General features: G+C 38.1%; 1 protein-coding gene across 39 annotated transcripts in view; it reads left to right on the top strand.

Annotated features, from left to right (window-relative positions):
• The window catches only part of mical3a (microtubule associated monooxygenase, calponin and LIM domain containing 3a), a 96,037-nt gene that overhangs the window by 25,337 nt on the left and 53,264 nt on the right, over positions 1-17,436 (top strand). For 37 of the 39 annotated variants that reach the window (XM_044123663.1, XM_044123628.1, XM_044123634.1 and 34 more), the window contains exon 2: positions 15,291-15,693. In XM_044123663.1, coding sequence (XP_043979598.1) covers positions 15,415-15,693 — 279 coding nt within the window. In that variant the 5' untranslated portion in view covers positions 15,291-15,414. Of the gene's footprint in view, positions 1-15,067; positions 15,112-15,290; positions 15,694-17,436 lie in introns of those variants that run through there. The other 2 variants (XM_044123629.1, XM_044123659.1) reach the window with 2 other exon arrangements.

The raw sequence follows: 17,436 nt of genomic DNA, 5'->3' as shown, positions 1-17,436 counted from the left end.
GGCTTTGCAGTTTCCATCCAGACTTTTTTAGCCCTTTGACAGTCTTTGTAGTTATTTAATGAAGAATTGTATAAACGTACATAATTTGTCCAAACTATTCAGGTGGAAGCAGACTACTTCAAGCAACATATTGTGTAAATATATAAAACATGGCAACAAACATCTGACCAATCACACGACATGCCTCCTTGGTTCAGCTTTAGCTAGTCTCCACTTATTTGCAGTGTTTCTGAAGTGCTAAATGTTCATTTGTGAACTTTGCTGCGCACGGTGAAGCTCATGTCAAGTTCAGTTTTCCTGGGAATTTGGTAAAAACCAAAATGATTTTAAATTCAACATTGATGGGTTGAATCTCTCACTATACTTTTGTAGTTTTCTCTTTGTTGTTGTGCTTTCCGGACATTAGTATGTTCCAGTACCGTCTCCATGGCAACGTCAGACCGTCCCACCCTGTTACAAAAGTTTTAAACTGTTTTAGGTTTGTATCTATTCTGAGTTGTAGTAAATGAGAGTCGTGATAAACGTGAATCTATTTTTGGAACGGCCCTAATTAAAACCATGTTTGTTCCCTGGAAAATTCACATCTTTACCTGAAGTCTGAAACTTCCAAGACTTTCCGTAACAGACGGACTTACTTTGCTGCTCACCATTCAGCCTTCCTGCTATCTTGTGAAACTCTTGTTCTTTCACAACCTGATTATACCTTCTGTCCTAAACTAACAACTGAATATCTGAGAAATAAAAGGCCTGCCTTGGTGTGTAGGCGTTGAAAGCAGCTTGTAGAGGACGAGGCAGACCGTCTCTCAGAGGGGAGACGTTAGTCCCTCCCCTACTGTGCCTCTCTGTCGCCCTACACGGCTTCATGGATCTGGAAGTGGCTGCTAGATGAAAAGCACAGTTGGAAGGAAGTCGTCTGAAATCAGCTGCTGCTGGTTTCACCCACCAGGTCTGTGGCGGTTCCTCCTGCTGATGTGTAGCTAACGGTTCCTAGCCGGTCTGGACTTCTGTAAGCCCTTAAAAGGAGAGCTGTGGGTAACAGCATGCTGATGGCTCGCTGTTAACTGTGCGAGGTTAAAGTTCCTCAGTAGACGATTACTGGAAATAAAAATAAATCAAGGTGTAATTGCCCTGGTTTGCTTTGAGCTGAGTGGTGTTCAGGAGGAGGTCACGGTGTTCCTCAGGGATGAGTCAGAGTGAAGGAGGACATCAGGGTGCCGCTCATGTTGCTAACTTTTCCTTAACAAGATAAAAGATGAGGATGTAAAAAATAGAGCTGTAACTAACGGTTATGACAGGAATCAATTGGTCTGACAATTCTGCACATTCATTTAACTATTTAATCTTATTTTATACAATATAAAAGATGCATGAGCAAAATTAAAGATTCTATTACATAAAATGTAATAACACATAATTTGTAGCAAAGGAAGCACATCAGCTAAAATAATAATATAAAAAAACATCTCAATATGCAGAACAAACTTCAGTTCACAGATTAAAATTTACATAGCAAACTTGCTTAACAGGATATATTTTTAATATTTGTATTTTAACAGAATTCCAACCAGGTGAAGCTAAAACTGCCACTTGAGGAGTTCTGGGTTGAACAGATTTACAAAGTTTTTTTTATTTTTATTTTATCTTGAATGGAAAACGTAGATATTCTTTGCACAGTTTTGACTTAAAACTGATCTGAGGCTGCTGTTCTTTTATGTTTTAGAGTCTGTATGCTCCAGTTAACAATTAACCGATTATGACGGTAATCATAATCATTTAATCATAATTAATTATTTTAGCCCATGTGAAAAGATCCGGTTCTGTGTCCTGATTGATGGTTGAAATCTACCTGCAGCCAGTCAGACAGTAACATGACGACTGACAGTAAAGTTTGTGAGAGAGTCACTAGATGACCTCTGTTCATCTGGTTTAGTGATTTTCTTTTTTTATTACTTGTTTTGGTTTTGCCCCCTCTGGCCAGTGAATTAAAGACTTGGCAGTTGGTTGCACCTTTGAGGTCAGAAGTGGGTCAGTATGACAGATGCATTCCTGAGCTCAGGCCAATCAGATTGTTGACGTGTTGGGAGTTTGCTGACCCTTGGAATGTTTCAGCTCAGCAGCAGATTTACTTTCCTGAATGAACGGCAGAGTTTTATCTAAAGCGTCTGAAGAAAACTTCAGCTTCTCATTTTCTGTTTGATGTGACGTTTGGTTCAAGTGTCCTCACCTGCAGTAAGGTGAGTAAGGTGGCAGTGAGCTGGTTGGAGTCTATTCAGAGGAAAAGAACTGTCCCTGTGAACTGAGCCAATTTTTCTATCTATTAATTGGATAAAAAGATGGGACATGATGCAGATTTTTCATTGCATCACAATTTTGCATAGGAATACAAAAAAAAAAATTAGTTCATTTTTAAAAGAGGAAAATAAACATTTTCTTAACTAAATTGCAATAAAATCGAATTCCATTAGTGAATGCTTGATTATTAGTATTGAAGGATGAATATGGAGCTAAAGAAATACTTTTTGAGGATTCTTCTGTTCAGAATTTGAACCAGGTGAAGCTAAAACTGCTGCTTGAGGAGTAGAAGATATTTACAGAAAAAAGAACAGCTTTTAATTTTTTTTAATCTCAATTACAAAATGTATAATTGTTTTTGTGCAGCTTTGGCTTAATTACTTCAGCTAGCGATTTGTCAATTTCTATAGATGACAGTTATTTTAATAATCGATACTCCATGATTAATCCAATCGTTTGAGCCCTAAAGTATTTATATATGTATTTTGTCTTATTTATTGCAATAACAATAAAATAAATTTTAAATTGAACTGAAAATATTTGTGATCCCCGGCCGTTCTCCTCCTCTTTCTGTCCTTTATATTTAAATAAAGTTTAAAATTCATAACCGTTTCTTTTGCCATAAATCGGATGGTGCCTCTCAAACACAGACAGAAAATGTATTTCAGGTGGCCAGTTGCAAGTTGTTCTCCAATCTGAGTCTCCTCTGAAGAGTGGCATCATGGGGACCTCAAAACATCTATCAAATGATCTGAAAACAAAGCTTGTTCAACATAGTTGTTCTGGAGAAGGATACAAAAAATTATCTCAGAGATTTAAACTGTCAGTTTCCACTGTGAGGTACGTAGTGAGGAAATGAAAGACCACAGGGACAGTTCTTGTTAAACCCAGAAGTGGCAGGCCAAGAAAAATATCAGAGAGGCAGAGAAGAGGAATGGTGAGAACAGTGAACAACCCACAGAGCACCTCCAAAGACCTGCAGCATCATCTTGCTGCAGATGGTGTCACTGTGCATCGTTCAACAATTCGCCGCACGGCAATTCGTGATGCAACAGAAGCCTTTTCTGTAAGCACGCCACAAACAGTCACTTGAGGTATGCAAAAGGACATTTGGACAAGCCAGCTTCATTGTTTGGTCATAAAAAAGGTGTTCCAAGAAAAACACTTGGTACCCACTGTAAAATTTGGTGGAGGTTCCATCATGCTTTGGGGCTGCATGGCCAATGCCGGCACTGGGAATCTTGTTAAACTTGAGGGTCGCATGGATTCCACTCAACATCAGCAGATTCTTTAGAATAATATTCAAGAATCGGTTACAAAGTTGAAGTTACGCCGGTCATGGATATTTCAGGAAGACAATGATCGAAAACACCGCTCCAAATCTACTCAGGCATTCATGCAGAGGAACAGTTACAATGTTCTGGAACGGCCATCCCAGGTCTCATTAAAAGCTACAAGAAGCGACTAGAGGCTGTTATTTTTGCAAAAGGAGGATCTACTAAATATTAGTGTCTCTTTTCTGCTTAGGTGCCCATATTTTTGCACCTGTCAAATTTTGTTTTAATGCGTACTGCACATTTTCTTTTAGTCTAATAAAACTCATTTCAATACTGAAATATTACAGTTTATAAGTTATTGGCTGTATCAAACTGAAATATCTGTTGCATACATGCAAATATTTAGAGATAAATATAATTAAGATTAATAGGGGTGCCCAAACTTTTTCATATGACCGTATATACAGTACAGACCAAAAGATTGGACATATATATATATTTTATTGTTATTGAAACATAAATTCACCTGTACCCGTATCTGCATGAAAGATTAAAAACATGCTTAAAAATATCCCACAGGTGACCCTTCATTAGTCATGAGCTGTAGTTTAATGGAGTAGGTCGTCTACTCGCTCCTTTCTGATGTTCAGTAAACCTGTGAAAAGTCAAACCTGTTTAAAGGTCCACACAATAACCAAAACGTCTCATTACTGCATGAGCTGTGCTATTCTGGGCAGCCAGGGTGTTACCTAGCAGCAGCTGCAGCAGCATGATTAGTTTTAGAGTCTGTTGAAACCAATTTGTCCTCATTTCATGCCCGTTTAAAACATCCTGTGCTTTTCAGGCAGGTTCTGCCGGTGCTGAGCCAAAGCCAGCCGGGCCTCTTCTCCCCGAAGACCACATCATATTTCACATTATCTGCGCTTGTCTTTGGAGGAGCTTAAAGTCCTCGTTATCTGCCTATGTGAACAAGTCACAAATTCTTCACTGGCAGCCCTGATGGAGAAACAAACCTGCTTATGGTTCTTTTCCAGAAACAAAAAGTCAAAACCAAACTCTCTGGGGAGTTTTTCTTTCTGTTTTAATATTGAGGGCTGAAGTCTGAATTACCACTATCAGATCCCAGCGTTCTCTCACTGCAACTACCTGGGATTCTCATCAAGACAGGTTTGGTAGTTCAGTCGTAAATGATCACCCTCATAGTAAATAATGATCAAGGCGTTTTCTTTAAGTCAAAGTGAACAAATGTTTACCTGGTTTCTTCTTTATGTTGTAGCAAATCTAAAGAACCAACATTATGCTTCTTGCTGTAGTAACAATAGTCGCCCCACTGTTTCCATCTGGGCAACTTAGTATTTAGCATTTAGAAAAAAATAAAAGTCAGTATTGGACGAAATTTTTATTGGCAGGTCAGGTTTTTTTTAAAGATGGATAATTGGCCAGTAGTCCACTGTATACATTAGTGCGTAAAATGCTCAGAGGCCGGTTGGGTCATTGGGATGACAGAAGAGACAAAGTTATGTTTTACTTTATCAAATACACATGGCTCCAATAAGCATAGAAAGAAAAAACTGTCAGATAAAGTAAAACTGTAGATAATGTTTGCATCTTGTTACATTTCTAATGGAAACAATCCCCATCAAAATATTACAGTAAAATACAGGAATTACTTTGAGACTTGGCTTCTGTGAGTTTCCTTTCTCCTCTTTCTTCCTGTTAACCGGATCTCTCTAACCCATCCTTTATATTTATTTACTGAAACATGAATTCAAGCCAAGCAAGTTTTCATCAGGTGTTTAAACATGATCTGTACTCCACCTGTCAGGTGTGATTTGACTCCCGCCTGCATCTTGTAATAAGTGAGAGGGATTAAAGCATAGTTTAGGAGGAATCTACTTTCATTCGTTCTTCAGTAAATCTTATCAGCATGCTCTGCAGCTCTGTATCAGTGTTGGGTTACCTTCCTCCTGCAGTCGCTCCGTTCTCACACTGAAGGCCGGCCGGCCGGCCTCCCTCTGCTCCTGACTGGGCTCAACCGTCTAGGAAAGAGGAAGAAGATTCAACAAAATCAAGCAAAGAAGGTCACACTTGCTTTTTATACACTACTGGTATGTGACATATCTTAATATATTACTTGATTCTTTAAACATTTAGATAGAAATAAAATCTGTGTTGCAGTTTTTTCAGCCAACTCGAGAATTTTGCGACTAAGTTTGGATGTCCTGTAATCAGATCTCTGGACTTGTTTGTCAACCTTTGACCTGTTTGTCTGTTTTAAATATTTTAAAGCTAAATTATTGAACTGTTGATTAGTGCAGTTAGTGTAGGTAGTTTCATGAAAACACAAGTCTCCATGTTTTGTTGTTGAGGATTCATTTCAGTTTATCACTAATTGACAGCAAACGTTTCAGTCACACAATCAAACTGATTTTAGTTATCAAACAAAACTAAAGCGTTTTGTTGGATGTGGAGGTGCCAGAACTTCCTCCAGCTGAACAGAAATAAAACTGAAGTCATTATCTTCAGACCTAAAAGACTCAGTTTCAGTTATTACAGATAGAAACTAGAGATCAGACTGAAATCTGGCTGCAGCGATTGACTCTGACCTGTCCATTCAGAGACACATAAACACAGTTACAAAGTCGGTCTTCTACCACCAGAATAATATTTCTGGGATTAAAGGACTAATGTCTCAGCAGGATCTAGAGAAACTCATCTGTGTGTATAAATCACTGAACGGCTTAGCATCATTAAAGACCTGTTGTTGTGTCAGCCTTCCAGACCTCTCGGGTCGTCTGGTTCTGGTCTGCTCTGCATTCCCACAATCAAACATGAAGAAGCAGCATTCAGTTTTTATTCTGTAATCTGGGAAAAACGTTGGGAAAACTGCTGAGACTCTGAGTTCCACTAACTCGAGGCTAAAAACCCATTTTTTGAGCTTACTGATTCCTGCAGTACTTTGACAGTTTATTCATAACACTAACATCATTATTTCTGGTCTGTAGTCCAACTTAATTTTCCTTCCCTTTATTTTGTTACTGCAATGTTTCTTTAGTTTTGTTTTCATAATGTCAAACTCTTTGAATTGTCTTGTTGCTGAAATGTGTTGCACAAATAAACCTGCCTTCCCTGGTGTGGTGCGTTCACTGACTGACTTTCCAGCAGGTCACTGGTCAAAGCAAATTAAGCTGAAAATAGTTTGTTTCTGCCACTAATCGATCTTTGCTGCGTGTACAGAACTGATATTTATTCATAAACTCTGCTCTGTGAAAACCTTCCTCTGAGGCTCAGCGTCGGCTTTAACACCCGTTCCAGATCAGCCCTTACATAACACACAGCGAAGCAGAACAAGTCTAGATTCCTGCTTGAAGGTCTCTTCTTAAAGGGACTACTGAGACATTTGCAGCTCTGCAAGTAACGACAGCTGAAGATAAATAGGATTTTATTTCAATTTTTAGCAGAAGTTCAGATATATCAGGATAAAATAAAAGCTTTAACACTGTTTTACTTATTGATTTACTTTTTTTTCTTGAAAAGGGCATAAATATTTTGTTCCAGTTAGAGTTGTCAGTTTGTCACCCTGGCCTTCCTGATTCCTGCTGTTGTTTAACAGGCTGTAAGTAACCAGATGTGGCGGATTTTTAAACCTTGGTTAAAAGGTCAGTAAAGCAGGCAAAAGACTAGCACTTCACTTGTCCACACACACACACACACACACACACATGCTACTTGTTTACCATCAGATCTGCTCACAGTCGCGCCCATTCTCTGAGATTAGAGAGAGCAAGTGTTCATGGCACAGGATTAGACCTTGTGATGGTTTGCTGTTGCATGTCCCATCAAGGCTTTGCAAAGCAGCCTGCATGAACTTTGACCTTATCTGATTATATTGTATCCTAAAATTGTTTCATATGACAAATCTGAAGAGAAAATGTCCCAGAATATTTCACTTATGTAAATGATATGCAAATCGGATATTCCTAAACTAGTTTAGGGGTTTTTACTTCATTTGTCTATGACTAATCCTTTTTAAATCAAAATATTAATAAAACGTACACATACTTGCTTATATCCAATGTTTCCTTATCACGTTTGTAAACTTTCATGAGCTCTGGCAGGTTAAAGGTGTATTATCACAACTTGTAATGTTGACTCGTAGCCACATATTTAATATCTCAGTTAATTCAATAAAAAATAAACAGCAGAGTTTTATAAAGGTCTTTTCTTGTTGCTAAAGGTTTAATTCCAAACCTTTAGTGTTGTTAAAGCAAGTGTGTGTTGATGCAGTCATTAGTTGTACTGTGTTTTTACCGAAGCGTGTCAGACGGTGGGTGAGGCTTTGTGTGTCCAACATGCAGCTGACTGATGAGGTTTTCTGTCTTCCAGTCGAACCATGAGGAACTGAAGGGGATTTTATGGGACATAATATACTGAGATGAAGTATGTGGAATTTACATGATCAGGACTGGATGTGTTATTTTTACCTTAATATTTTCTCATTTAAATCTTTTCGGGTCGTCACCTACAACTGTCTTGAATGCAAATTCAGTGTTATTTAGTCAATGTTTATAGTAAACCTCAATCATGATGGCATCTTTTATTTAACCAACTCAGCTGCACATCCCTCCTAAATGGAGCATGCAGTTATAAAAAACTGCATGCTATGTCGAAATTTTACTTTTATTGTACAGTATTTTATTCTTTATTATTCAGTTTTTATAATTATTTTTTAGATTCTGTCTTTGATTCTATTTGCCTGTCACTTTGTTAATGCTACACTGAAATTTCTCCCCTGTGGAACATAAATGATATTTCTATTTTAAAGTTTTTACCTCATCCTAGCCCATGTATTAGTCATACCTGGGCTGTGACTAATACTTGGAGTCTTGTCTGTGTTGCTTTATAATCTCAGTTTACACATCATTTTCTCTGTGATGAATGGAACCAAAGCATAGCAAAATTCAAATGAAGGTCAGATAACCAAATATTAAAGAAACACTGGAGATCTTTATGTAGTGCCGTGTTGTAGAGGGTTCATTCTGCCAGCCATTCTCTTGGGATTCACTGCATTGCATGTGATAGATGTAGAAGAAGAGACGTTTTAGAAACTTTCTAATGTGAATTAGCTGCTGCAAGTTCTGGCAGGAAGCCTGTTAATCAGGATTGACATTCAAGTGGGGAGTTGAAGCTTTAACTGAGAAGAATTTCAATAGAAAGACTCTTTGTCATCTGCATGCTTGTCCCTCTGGGGCCTGTCTTCAGGAAGCTGGTCCATGTTAAATACGCCGTCATGCTCAGCAGGGGCTTGATGCAATTCATTAGACTTGGAGATGAAACGAGGCCCGGTCCAAGTCAGGACCTGTTTCTTTTGGGTTGGACCGGATTGTCTTGGCAGCAGAAGTAAGTAGAAATGATCCAGTATTGATCTTGGATCCGGTCTCCCCCTCCAGCGATGATAGCCTTTTATATGAGGTATATTTTAAGAAGGTCAGCAGGAGTTTGAAGATCCCAAATGCAAACACAGGATTTTATTGGAGATGCTGAGAATCCAGTTTGATTTGCTTAGTTTTTCTACTTCTATTTTAAATAGAAATTAAATCCTCTGTCTTACTTTTTTGTATTAAAATAACCATGCCTATGTTATGAAAAAACACAAGCTAATGTGAAGAAACTGGCTTCAAACATTTAGCCACTTCTCCAGCTGTTCCTCATCTTTGTTGCATCACAGCCAGAACATTCATTGTATTTCATTAAGATTTATTGTGAACAAGGTGAATATGAATATCTTATTAATATTCATTTTAATAATATTGGCCCAGTTTTACTTATTGGATCAATACTGGTTGGTATTGGTGGAGGATATATTGTAAATTTGGACTGAATTTATTGTGATAGACTCACATGAAGCAGTTCATGATTCAAAAGGGAAATGTTAAAGATACAGAAATATTTCTCTGAATAAAAATCTGAAAAGTGTTGCATGTTCAGCCCCCGTTACTCTGACACAACTAAATAAAACCAACCACTCATTGACTTCAGGAGCCACTTAATTAGTAAAAAGTGCAGCTGTGAGTAATTTAATGTTGGTTTCTTAAGCTACATTCCCATAGAAGGTCTTGATGTTAAATTCCAATTTGTCTCTGAAATGTGTAATTTGTTGAAATTGTGTGATTGGTCACACTATTAATTAAAGCTAACTCAGTCAGATTCCTGGCTGCTAGGCAACCGTCAGCATCTTGAAAACTAGGGGTGCACCGATAGCAGTTTTCTGGCCGATTACCGATCTTTTAAAAGGTTTAATCTGGGGCGTGCTGTGGTGGCGTAGGGGATAGCGCGCCACCACGTTTGGAGGCCCTGAGTCCTCAACGCAGCCATCGCAGGTTCAATTCCCGGACTAGTCGACATTTACCACATGTCTTTCCCCCTTTCCTGTCAGCCTACTGTCAGATACGGGACACTAGAGCCCACAAAAGACCCCCTGGAGGGGAGAGAAAAAAAAAGCCTAACCTGCCAATTGCGATTTTAGCTGATACCAAATTTTTATGAAATGTTGCTCAATATAGCAAGAAAATTGTTGAGTTGGCAACAATTGGGTAACTATTGTTAATTGTAAATGTGCAGACTTAACTTGGTGGGCTGGTGTGTCAGTCAAACTTTTTCACTTGAGAACAAAAGAGGACAGCGGTTGATTGTTAGACCTTTGACAGGGTAGATAAGATCGGTGGATAAGATTGGCTTCTCATATAAAAACCGGTTGATCACCAGTCTCCCAAAATGAAGGAAATCGGCACCGATAAATCAGCTGGCCAATAAATTGGTGCACCTCTCATGAAAACTGCATGTTGCATCTTTTAAAGATCAGGACATTATACAAATATAGCCTCAGATATTCACTTCTGAAGAAAGACTTAAGCTCAACTTTGCGTGTTTCATTTGTATCAGTCAAGCAGAAAGATAAAAACATATAACAAATGTACCGGATGCTTCTTGCACTTTCTGACCTTCAGCTCCCAGGGGAACCAAATGAACTGATTCATTGAACTGAAAATATGTTTTCAGAGTGCTGAGCATTAATATGTCCGTTTTTGAAACGACTCAAACAGTGGAGGCCACAGGGCTGCACAGACTTCCATGCTGATTGGAGGGAGTCTGCCTCCGTTTTTGAAGTGTTCAGCTGCAGTGATTCAAAGACCAGATGGTCCAGAGACGCTTCTGCCAGAAGCTAACTTCATTTCTGCCAAATGTTTGCACTCAGCTTGATCTCAAAAGACACAACTGCTGAAAGTCTGGTGTCCAAAGAGAAGCTGTCCTCCATGTTTTAGTTCTTTCTCTGGTTCTCAATCCAATCCTGGTTCTTTATATCACTAAGCTGCACACAATAATTTAATTTAGTCATATTTTCAAATTTGCTGATATTTATTGATATTCTCGATATTGTTGATATTCTCTACTGAATAAACACTGGAGAAAATGATAGAAATATATTTTTTTACGTGATTAATAGACATTTTTTGAGACAATAAATAAAAATCCTTATCCTGATACATTTTTACAATAAATGATAAATAGTACAATTTATACAATGCCTTAACATCACTATCAGACAATGATAATCATTTGGTCTAATAGAAATGTGCTTTTATCAATAAAGGTGAGTTTATGTGAAATTGGCATGTTTCCATGAAGCTGAATTTTTTTTTTGTAAATTCAATTTGTGCAATTTTATGGCCAAAGGAAATGTAGCTGGTGATACTGATGCAGATTATTAGTTATTGGCCATAAAAGCAATATTATTGGATATTGATATTGGTCCAGATTGTTACATCGGTCTATCTCTATTTGGACTAACTGGAAGGTAAAATAACAGAATTCTAATTTTTGTTTAGATGATTGATTTGTTTTATTATCATAGACGGTGAATGATGTAGTCTAGATGTGTTTGTCACACTTGGTGTAAACTTAATCCCTCTGTTGACTTTAGGTGTGTGAGTACTTTAACTCCGTTTACATACAATGTTTTTCTTTGGGTTGATGATTCATCTTAAGGCTCAAAAGTTAAACATGAACCAAATTTCTAGTAAAGAAAAAAATGTGCTACATGTGAAGCATTTTTCATTTACAGTAACAACCTAAAATCTGCCATATGGTTTGTTTTAACTGAGCCACACAGAATGACCCGCCAGCCACAGGAAGTGAGAGTTATTAACGACTCTGATGATTTTACAGCCTACCTGCTGTCCAAGAGGAGGCCACACCTGTTGGTACATTGCTCTGTAATTGGTGTTATGGTGCTACTGTAATTCTCAGCCTCTGTCATGAGTGGGTTCTTAAGGTGCTCATTAACTAGCAGGATCAGAGCCAAAAACGATGCCAGCCCATGTTAACTGATAGTTTGGTTTTAAATCTAACAGTGTGGGAATATTCTCTGTCTAAATCACTTCTTCCTGAGTGTCAGAGACAGAAACTGAGGTCAAAGTTGACAGGTAAAGCATTATTACTACAGATGCACAATGTATCATGCATCAGTATCGGCTGATGTTGGTCACATTCTAGAATACTGGTTTCAGTCCAGCATGTGTAAAGTGGGCCGATATGAACAAGCAATGATTGTTCCATCTCTGTGTTGTTTCAGGAAGAGTTTGATCATATGACCGTGGTTCTGATTTATTACAGGGCTCTGAGGTCGGGCTCAAACGATTAATTGGATTAGTTTGATTAATCGTGATGAATCAGTTGTTGAAATAATTAACTAGTTTATTATCAAATAACAGTTCACTGATATATTCAGACAATAAAGCCATTTTCTGAAAGAACAACATAGTTAAAGCAGCAATTAAGCCAAAAAATCTGAACAAAAATGTGAACATTTTGCATTTAAAATTAAAAAAACATTTTTGTCTGGAAATATGTTCCACCCAAAACTCCTCAAGTGGCAGCTTTAGCTTCACCTGGTTTATATTCTTATTTATTTTTAATATGTTAATGTATTTCTAACATTATATTAAAAAACGTTTTAGTGCCTGAATGAAAAATATGCATCATGTGCCATTTTTAAAAATCCAATTAATCAGTTAGTCATCACAATGATCAATTATTAAAACAATTATTTCTTGCAGCTCTAAAATGAAGCAGAGAAGCGATGTAGGCGTTTTGTTTGCTTCTAGATGGTCTGGGAAGTTTCTGAAGAAAATATGGTATGATATTGATAAATATTGGTCATGAGTCATAGAAGCAGTATTGATTTTGGATATGGTTATTGGTAATTATTATATTTGTTCATCCCTTATTACCATCCCAGTTACTCAGTTCTTCTAAGAAGTGTCAAGATTTAAACTGTTCAGGACATTAATGTAGCAGTGCAAAGGATGAATTAAATTTCTGCTGTAAAATAATTTTTTCACATAAGTTAATTTTGTTAATGTTTTGTTATTTCATCTCAAACGTTTTAGGTTTGCAGCTTACATTAGAATCAAGGGAAAGAAAGAAACACAGCAGAAATCTGAAATAGAAGGAAACATATGAACACCCTAAAAAAGTAAAAGATCAGATCAGGTCAAAACGTAAATATATGTAAATATATTTGCATGGTAATATCTGCATAGAATATCTGTTGAATGTCTGGTTTGCGCAGCTTGTGACTCAGAAGCGGCCATGTGAAACGTGCAGCCTCGTGGCCTAATCTCCAGATCTATTTTTAGGTCTGTGGATGATGTAATTCAGCCAACAAAACTAGAGGCATTCTGTGTGTGTGTGTGCGTGTGTGTTTGCATACAGAGGAGGGGGCTGCTGCTGTGTGTGAGGGATGACATGGATGTGTGTAATTCCTGGGAGAATCACCGGGATGTGTGAAATCCTGCTGTTTACTGAGGGAAATCTGGATCTGACAAAAGAGATTTCTTCTTTTATTGCTGACGTTTTTTCAGGACAGAAAAGCTTGACGCTCCTCTCCTGTTGTAAGTGTGCTCCCATCGCAGGAGGCTTTTATTTTTCAAATTACAGATCACCTTTGTTGTTGTTAATGTCTGTCTCTGGAGCCTATCATTACAACACAACAACCTGCCTGAGAAGCATCTTCAGTTCCTTCAGGTGCTCAGAATGAGCAACCAGCTCACCAAATCCTTCAAAAGCATTTCTACTCTCTGCATCTTCAGATTTATCAATACAACTTTTTTATAGAGTTTGTTTGTGGAACACAAAGTGCTTGTTGGTGGTGAAGAATAGGCAAACAGACATAAAACTCTTGGAGACAAACAATAAAATGTTCTCAGGTGACAGGACAGAGAAACCCCAAACTAAAATCAATAATTAAGGCAATGAGGAATAAACAGGGAGGGAAGCCCTCAGTTATTTTGTAATGGCTGCTTCTTGATGGAAGTCCGTTGTTTTTATGTGGGAAATTTATCCAAAGTTATGCTCCTTTTAATCAGTAAAGCTCTTGAATTTGTGTTTTTTGATTATCACACATCACGGTTGTGGTTAAACGATGCATTTTTTTAAAAACCATTATGAACTTCAAACAAGCCGGACGGGTTTCTGCATTTCTTCCCTGAAGGACTGAAGGCAAAGCAGAGCTGCTGGTTTTAAACCCACATCATGGTGACGTGGTTTTCTTATGTTTTCTCTCCCTTCATTCTCTCTGCATTGTTGTTCCTCTTTTGTTCTGGTTTAACTGTGGAGTAAAGCTGACATTTAAATGCTGTATTGATGCATTTTTCCTGTCAGACAGAAAATCCAACGAGACGTTCCAGATGTATCAGCAAATCCACACGTACCAGAGAACGTGAATGGTCTTGCCCCCGTGAGGAATAAAAAGTTAAAACATGAGAATTAACTGCAGCATGTTGTTGCACGTTTAAATACTTCCAATGGGAAAGAACACTGTAAATGTAGTTTTCAGCCTTTTGCTTCTTGGATGTGTTTGTTTTTGGTGTTGAGCTGAAAATTTGGTGTTTAAATTCTGTTTGGAGCCATTTTGACCGGTCTGTGTACTTCCTGTTTGGGTTTCTGTAGCATCAGTGTCTAACATCTCATTTTAAAGTTCAGTCATCACTGAACTTGAAAATAATGAGTTTTCTTGTAAATTTATCTTTTCCCCCTCATGAATTCAGGATTCAAAATTAATGTCACAGAAAAAATATTAAACCTAAACTCTTTGGACGGTTTAGGATGCTGCTAATCTGGTAATGATTTGAAACAGAAGTTTCATGGTTGAAAGTTATTAAAAATGCCTGAAACCCTAATCCTAACCATAGCTAAGCAAATTAATAGTTTGGTAAGTGATGGTGGACACCGCTAGCTAAATATGTAGTTGATCTAACACTAAAGTGCAAATTATTAACATTAGTTTTGCTAATGCTAAATGACTTTACCACCATGCTATCAGGCAGAAGCTAGTGCTAATGCGCTAAATTGATATCCACCAGGTGTCAACTACAAAACATTTATTACAACATGTCATTTTAAATGGACTCAAATATTTTTCTCACCTTCTTCTACAGTTTGCCTCAGGAAGTGATTCTTTGGAACGGACCTTTCACTTACAGTTGAGTTTTGCTAACTTATGCATCAGAAAGGTTTAAACCGTTTATTGTAGTTCTGCAGTGATGCATTCTGGGTGCTACAGAGAAAACTCTCTTACTCTAAAATATGAGGCTACTGGTTGCAACAAACCCAACTTTTCTTAGCTCTTTATTTTAAATCCAGTCTCTGTGTGTCTTTCAGAATGAAGATGCTGGGGGCTGGGAGTTAAAGCCCTCCACCAGAGGGAAGCTGGTTCACAGCTGGGGCTGGGCCCCTGCCTCAGGTGGGGGTGAAGAGCCCTCACGGCCCCCCGCGGGTCTGGACCATGGGTGATGGAGGTGTCGGTGCAACTGGAGGAGATGGGGCCAACCAGTCTCATGTTCTGTTCGACAACTTTGTCCAGGCGTCGACGTGTAAAGGCACCCTGAAGGCCTTCCAGGAGCTGTGTGAGCACCTGGAGGTGAAGCCCAGTGAGCACAGGATCTTCTATCACAAGCTCAAGTCCAAACTTAACTACTGGAAGGCGAAGGCTCTCTGGGTGAAATTAGACAAGAGGGCCTGCCAGAAGGAGTACAAGAAGGGACGTGCCTGTGCCAACACAAAGGTGAGCCTGAACATCCGGAAACGTGATCGTTCCTGTAAAGCTGCAGCAGGACGTTCCTGAGGGGAGTCCGTTACTTTAGATGCTCATGTTTACCACTCAGATCACAGAGACGGGGCAACATGCTTTGGATGAGAAGACAGTTTCACTCAAACATTTTTTAGTTGTCATATCTCAGAACACAAGCTTATGTTAAAGGGGATGTATTATGAAAATACAAACTTTGCACATTTTTCTACTTGCATTTGGGTGTAAACTGTTTCTAAAAACAACTCAACCGCTTAAGAAAAAAAGCTAGCTGGGTTTTGGCAATAAGTTAATGTTTGTTTGAAAAACCTCCCAAATGTTAAGTCCTGAGCTGATCTCTGGCACATTTCGTCATCTGGCTTTACTACTGTACGTGCTGCACAATGACTGCTGGAAAAGACAAATGTTCAGTTGTTTACTTACCGGCCAGAAACAACTTGATACGTTTTTATTGGTTGTGCAGGAGGCTCCACTTCTGCTTCTCACAGATATGCAGGTGTATATTTGCGCATCTGTTAAATGTTAAGTTAGGGGGCGTGGCCAAAAGTAGCTTATTTGAATTTAAAGTGACAAAGGCCCTAAAACAGCTGAAAAAAGGCAGAACTGAGCAGGCTAAAATCTCATTAAGAATGATTTTGTGAAAAAAATTGTAATGAACCTGTCTTGTGCAGCACCTGGACCTTTCCTAACCTGTTCAGGGAAGTGTGAAAGGTCACTTTTAATAAATCACCAGCAATGTTACTGGAAAATATGAAGAGAATATTGCCTCGCAGAAGTATTTATTTGATATTTTTCTATTTCTGTTGCATTAAAATCACAAATTATGATCCATTTTTTAAGAAATTATTAGTCCCCTTGCGTATAATTTATTTCTAATCTTCAGTCCCTCTGAATTCATACCTTCAGTTACAGAATGATGTCTAGTTTGCATCTTGCAATAGAGAAATGCCTTATGGAGGGAGCATGCATCATCACAACTAATTTAATTTGACACATAAACAACAAGCCTCTGATGGAGGATGGTGAGTTATTGAGGCTCACTGCACTCAATAAAAGAGACACCTGGAGCAGGTAATCAGCAGTATGAGTGTGACAGTCAGACAGCTGAGCAAATAACCTGAAAATAATTCAACTCATCAGGCTAGTGGAGCAGCCTTTTTCAGGGATGAACGACGCTGGGTTCGGCGATAACTTAAAGGTTTATTTTTTACGTATTTATTAAAACTTTCACATTATAACATGAGACAGATAATGAAGCTTTCCTGCCTCCTCCATGTGGTCCTACTGCCATCTACAGTAAATCTCTGCTTGTTCAAAACAACCAATCAGAACCAGTAGGCGGGTCTTAGCGCTGTCAAAACGACAAAAGGTTTTGCTCATTAAAAAAAACTAGCTATAATTTTGTATTGTGTATTTGAATGCAATCTACATTTGACTTTGAATGTTTCCTTTTTTCCTTGACTTTATTTGACATAGGCAGTGTTATGAAATGTATCTGACATTCTGTGTAATTTAAGCTGATGAGAGCCTCCATGTTTTCAGTCTGTTAAATATTGTAACCAGGTTTCTCAGCTGTTGATTTGATTGAACAGTTGCTGCAATTTTCCTGCAAGTTTTTTTTTTTTTTTTTTTTTTATGTTTTTGTCTAAATTTTATGATTTCTTTCTGCCATTTCAGTTAGCCAGTAGCATTTATCCCTAAATTGAAACATTAACAGCC

Source organism: Gambusia affinis, linkage group LG08 (genome assembly GCF_019740435.1).
Source record: "Gambusia affinis linkage group LG08, SWU_Gaff_1.0, whole genome shotgun sequence".
In the NCBI taxonomy this organism is placed as follows: domain Eukaryota; kingdom Metazoa; phylum Chordata; class Actinopteri; order Cyprinodontiformes; family Poeciliidae; genus Gambusia; species Gambusia affinis.
The sequence above is the reverse complement of the archived record's forward strand: the minus strand, read 5'-3'. Positions and strand labels throughout refer to the sequence as shown.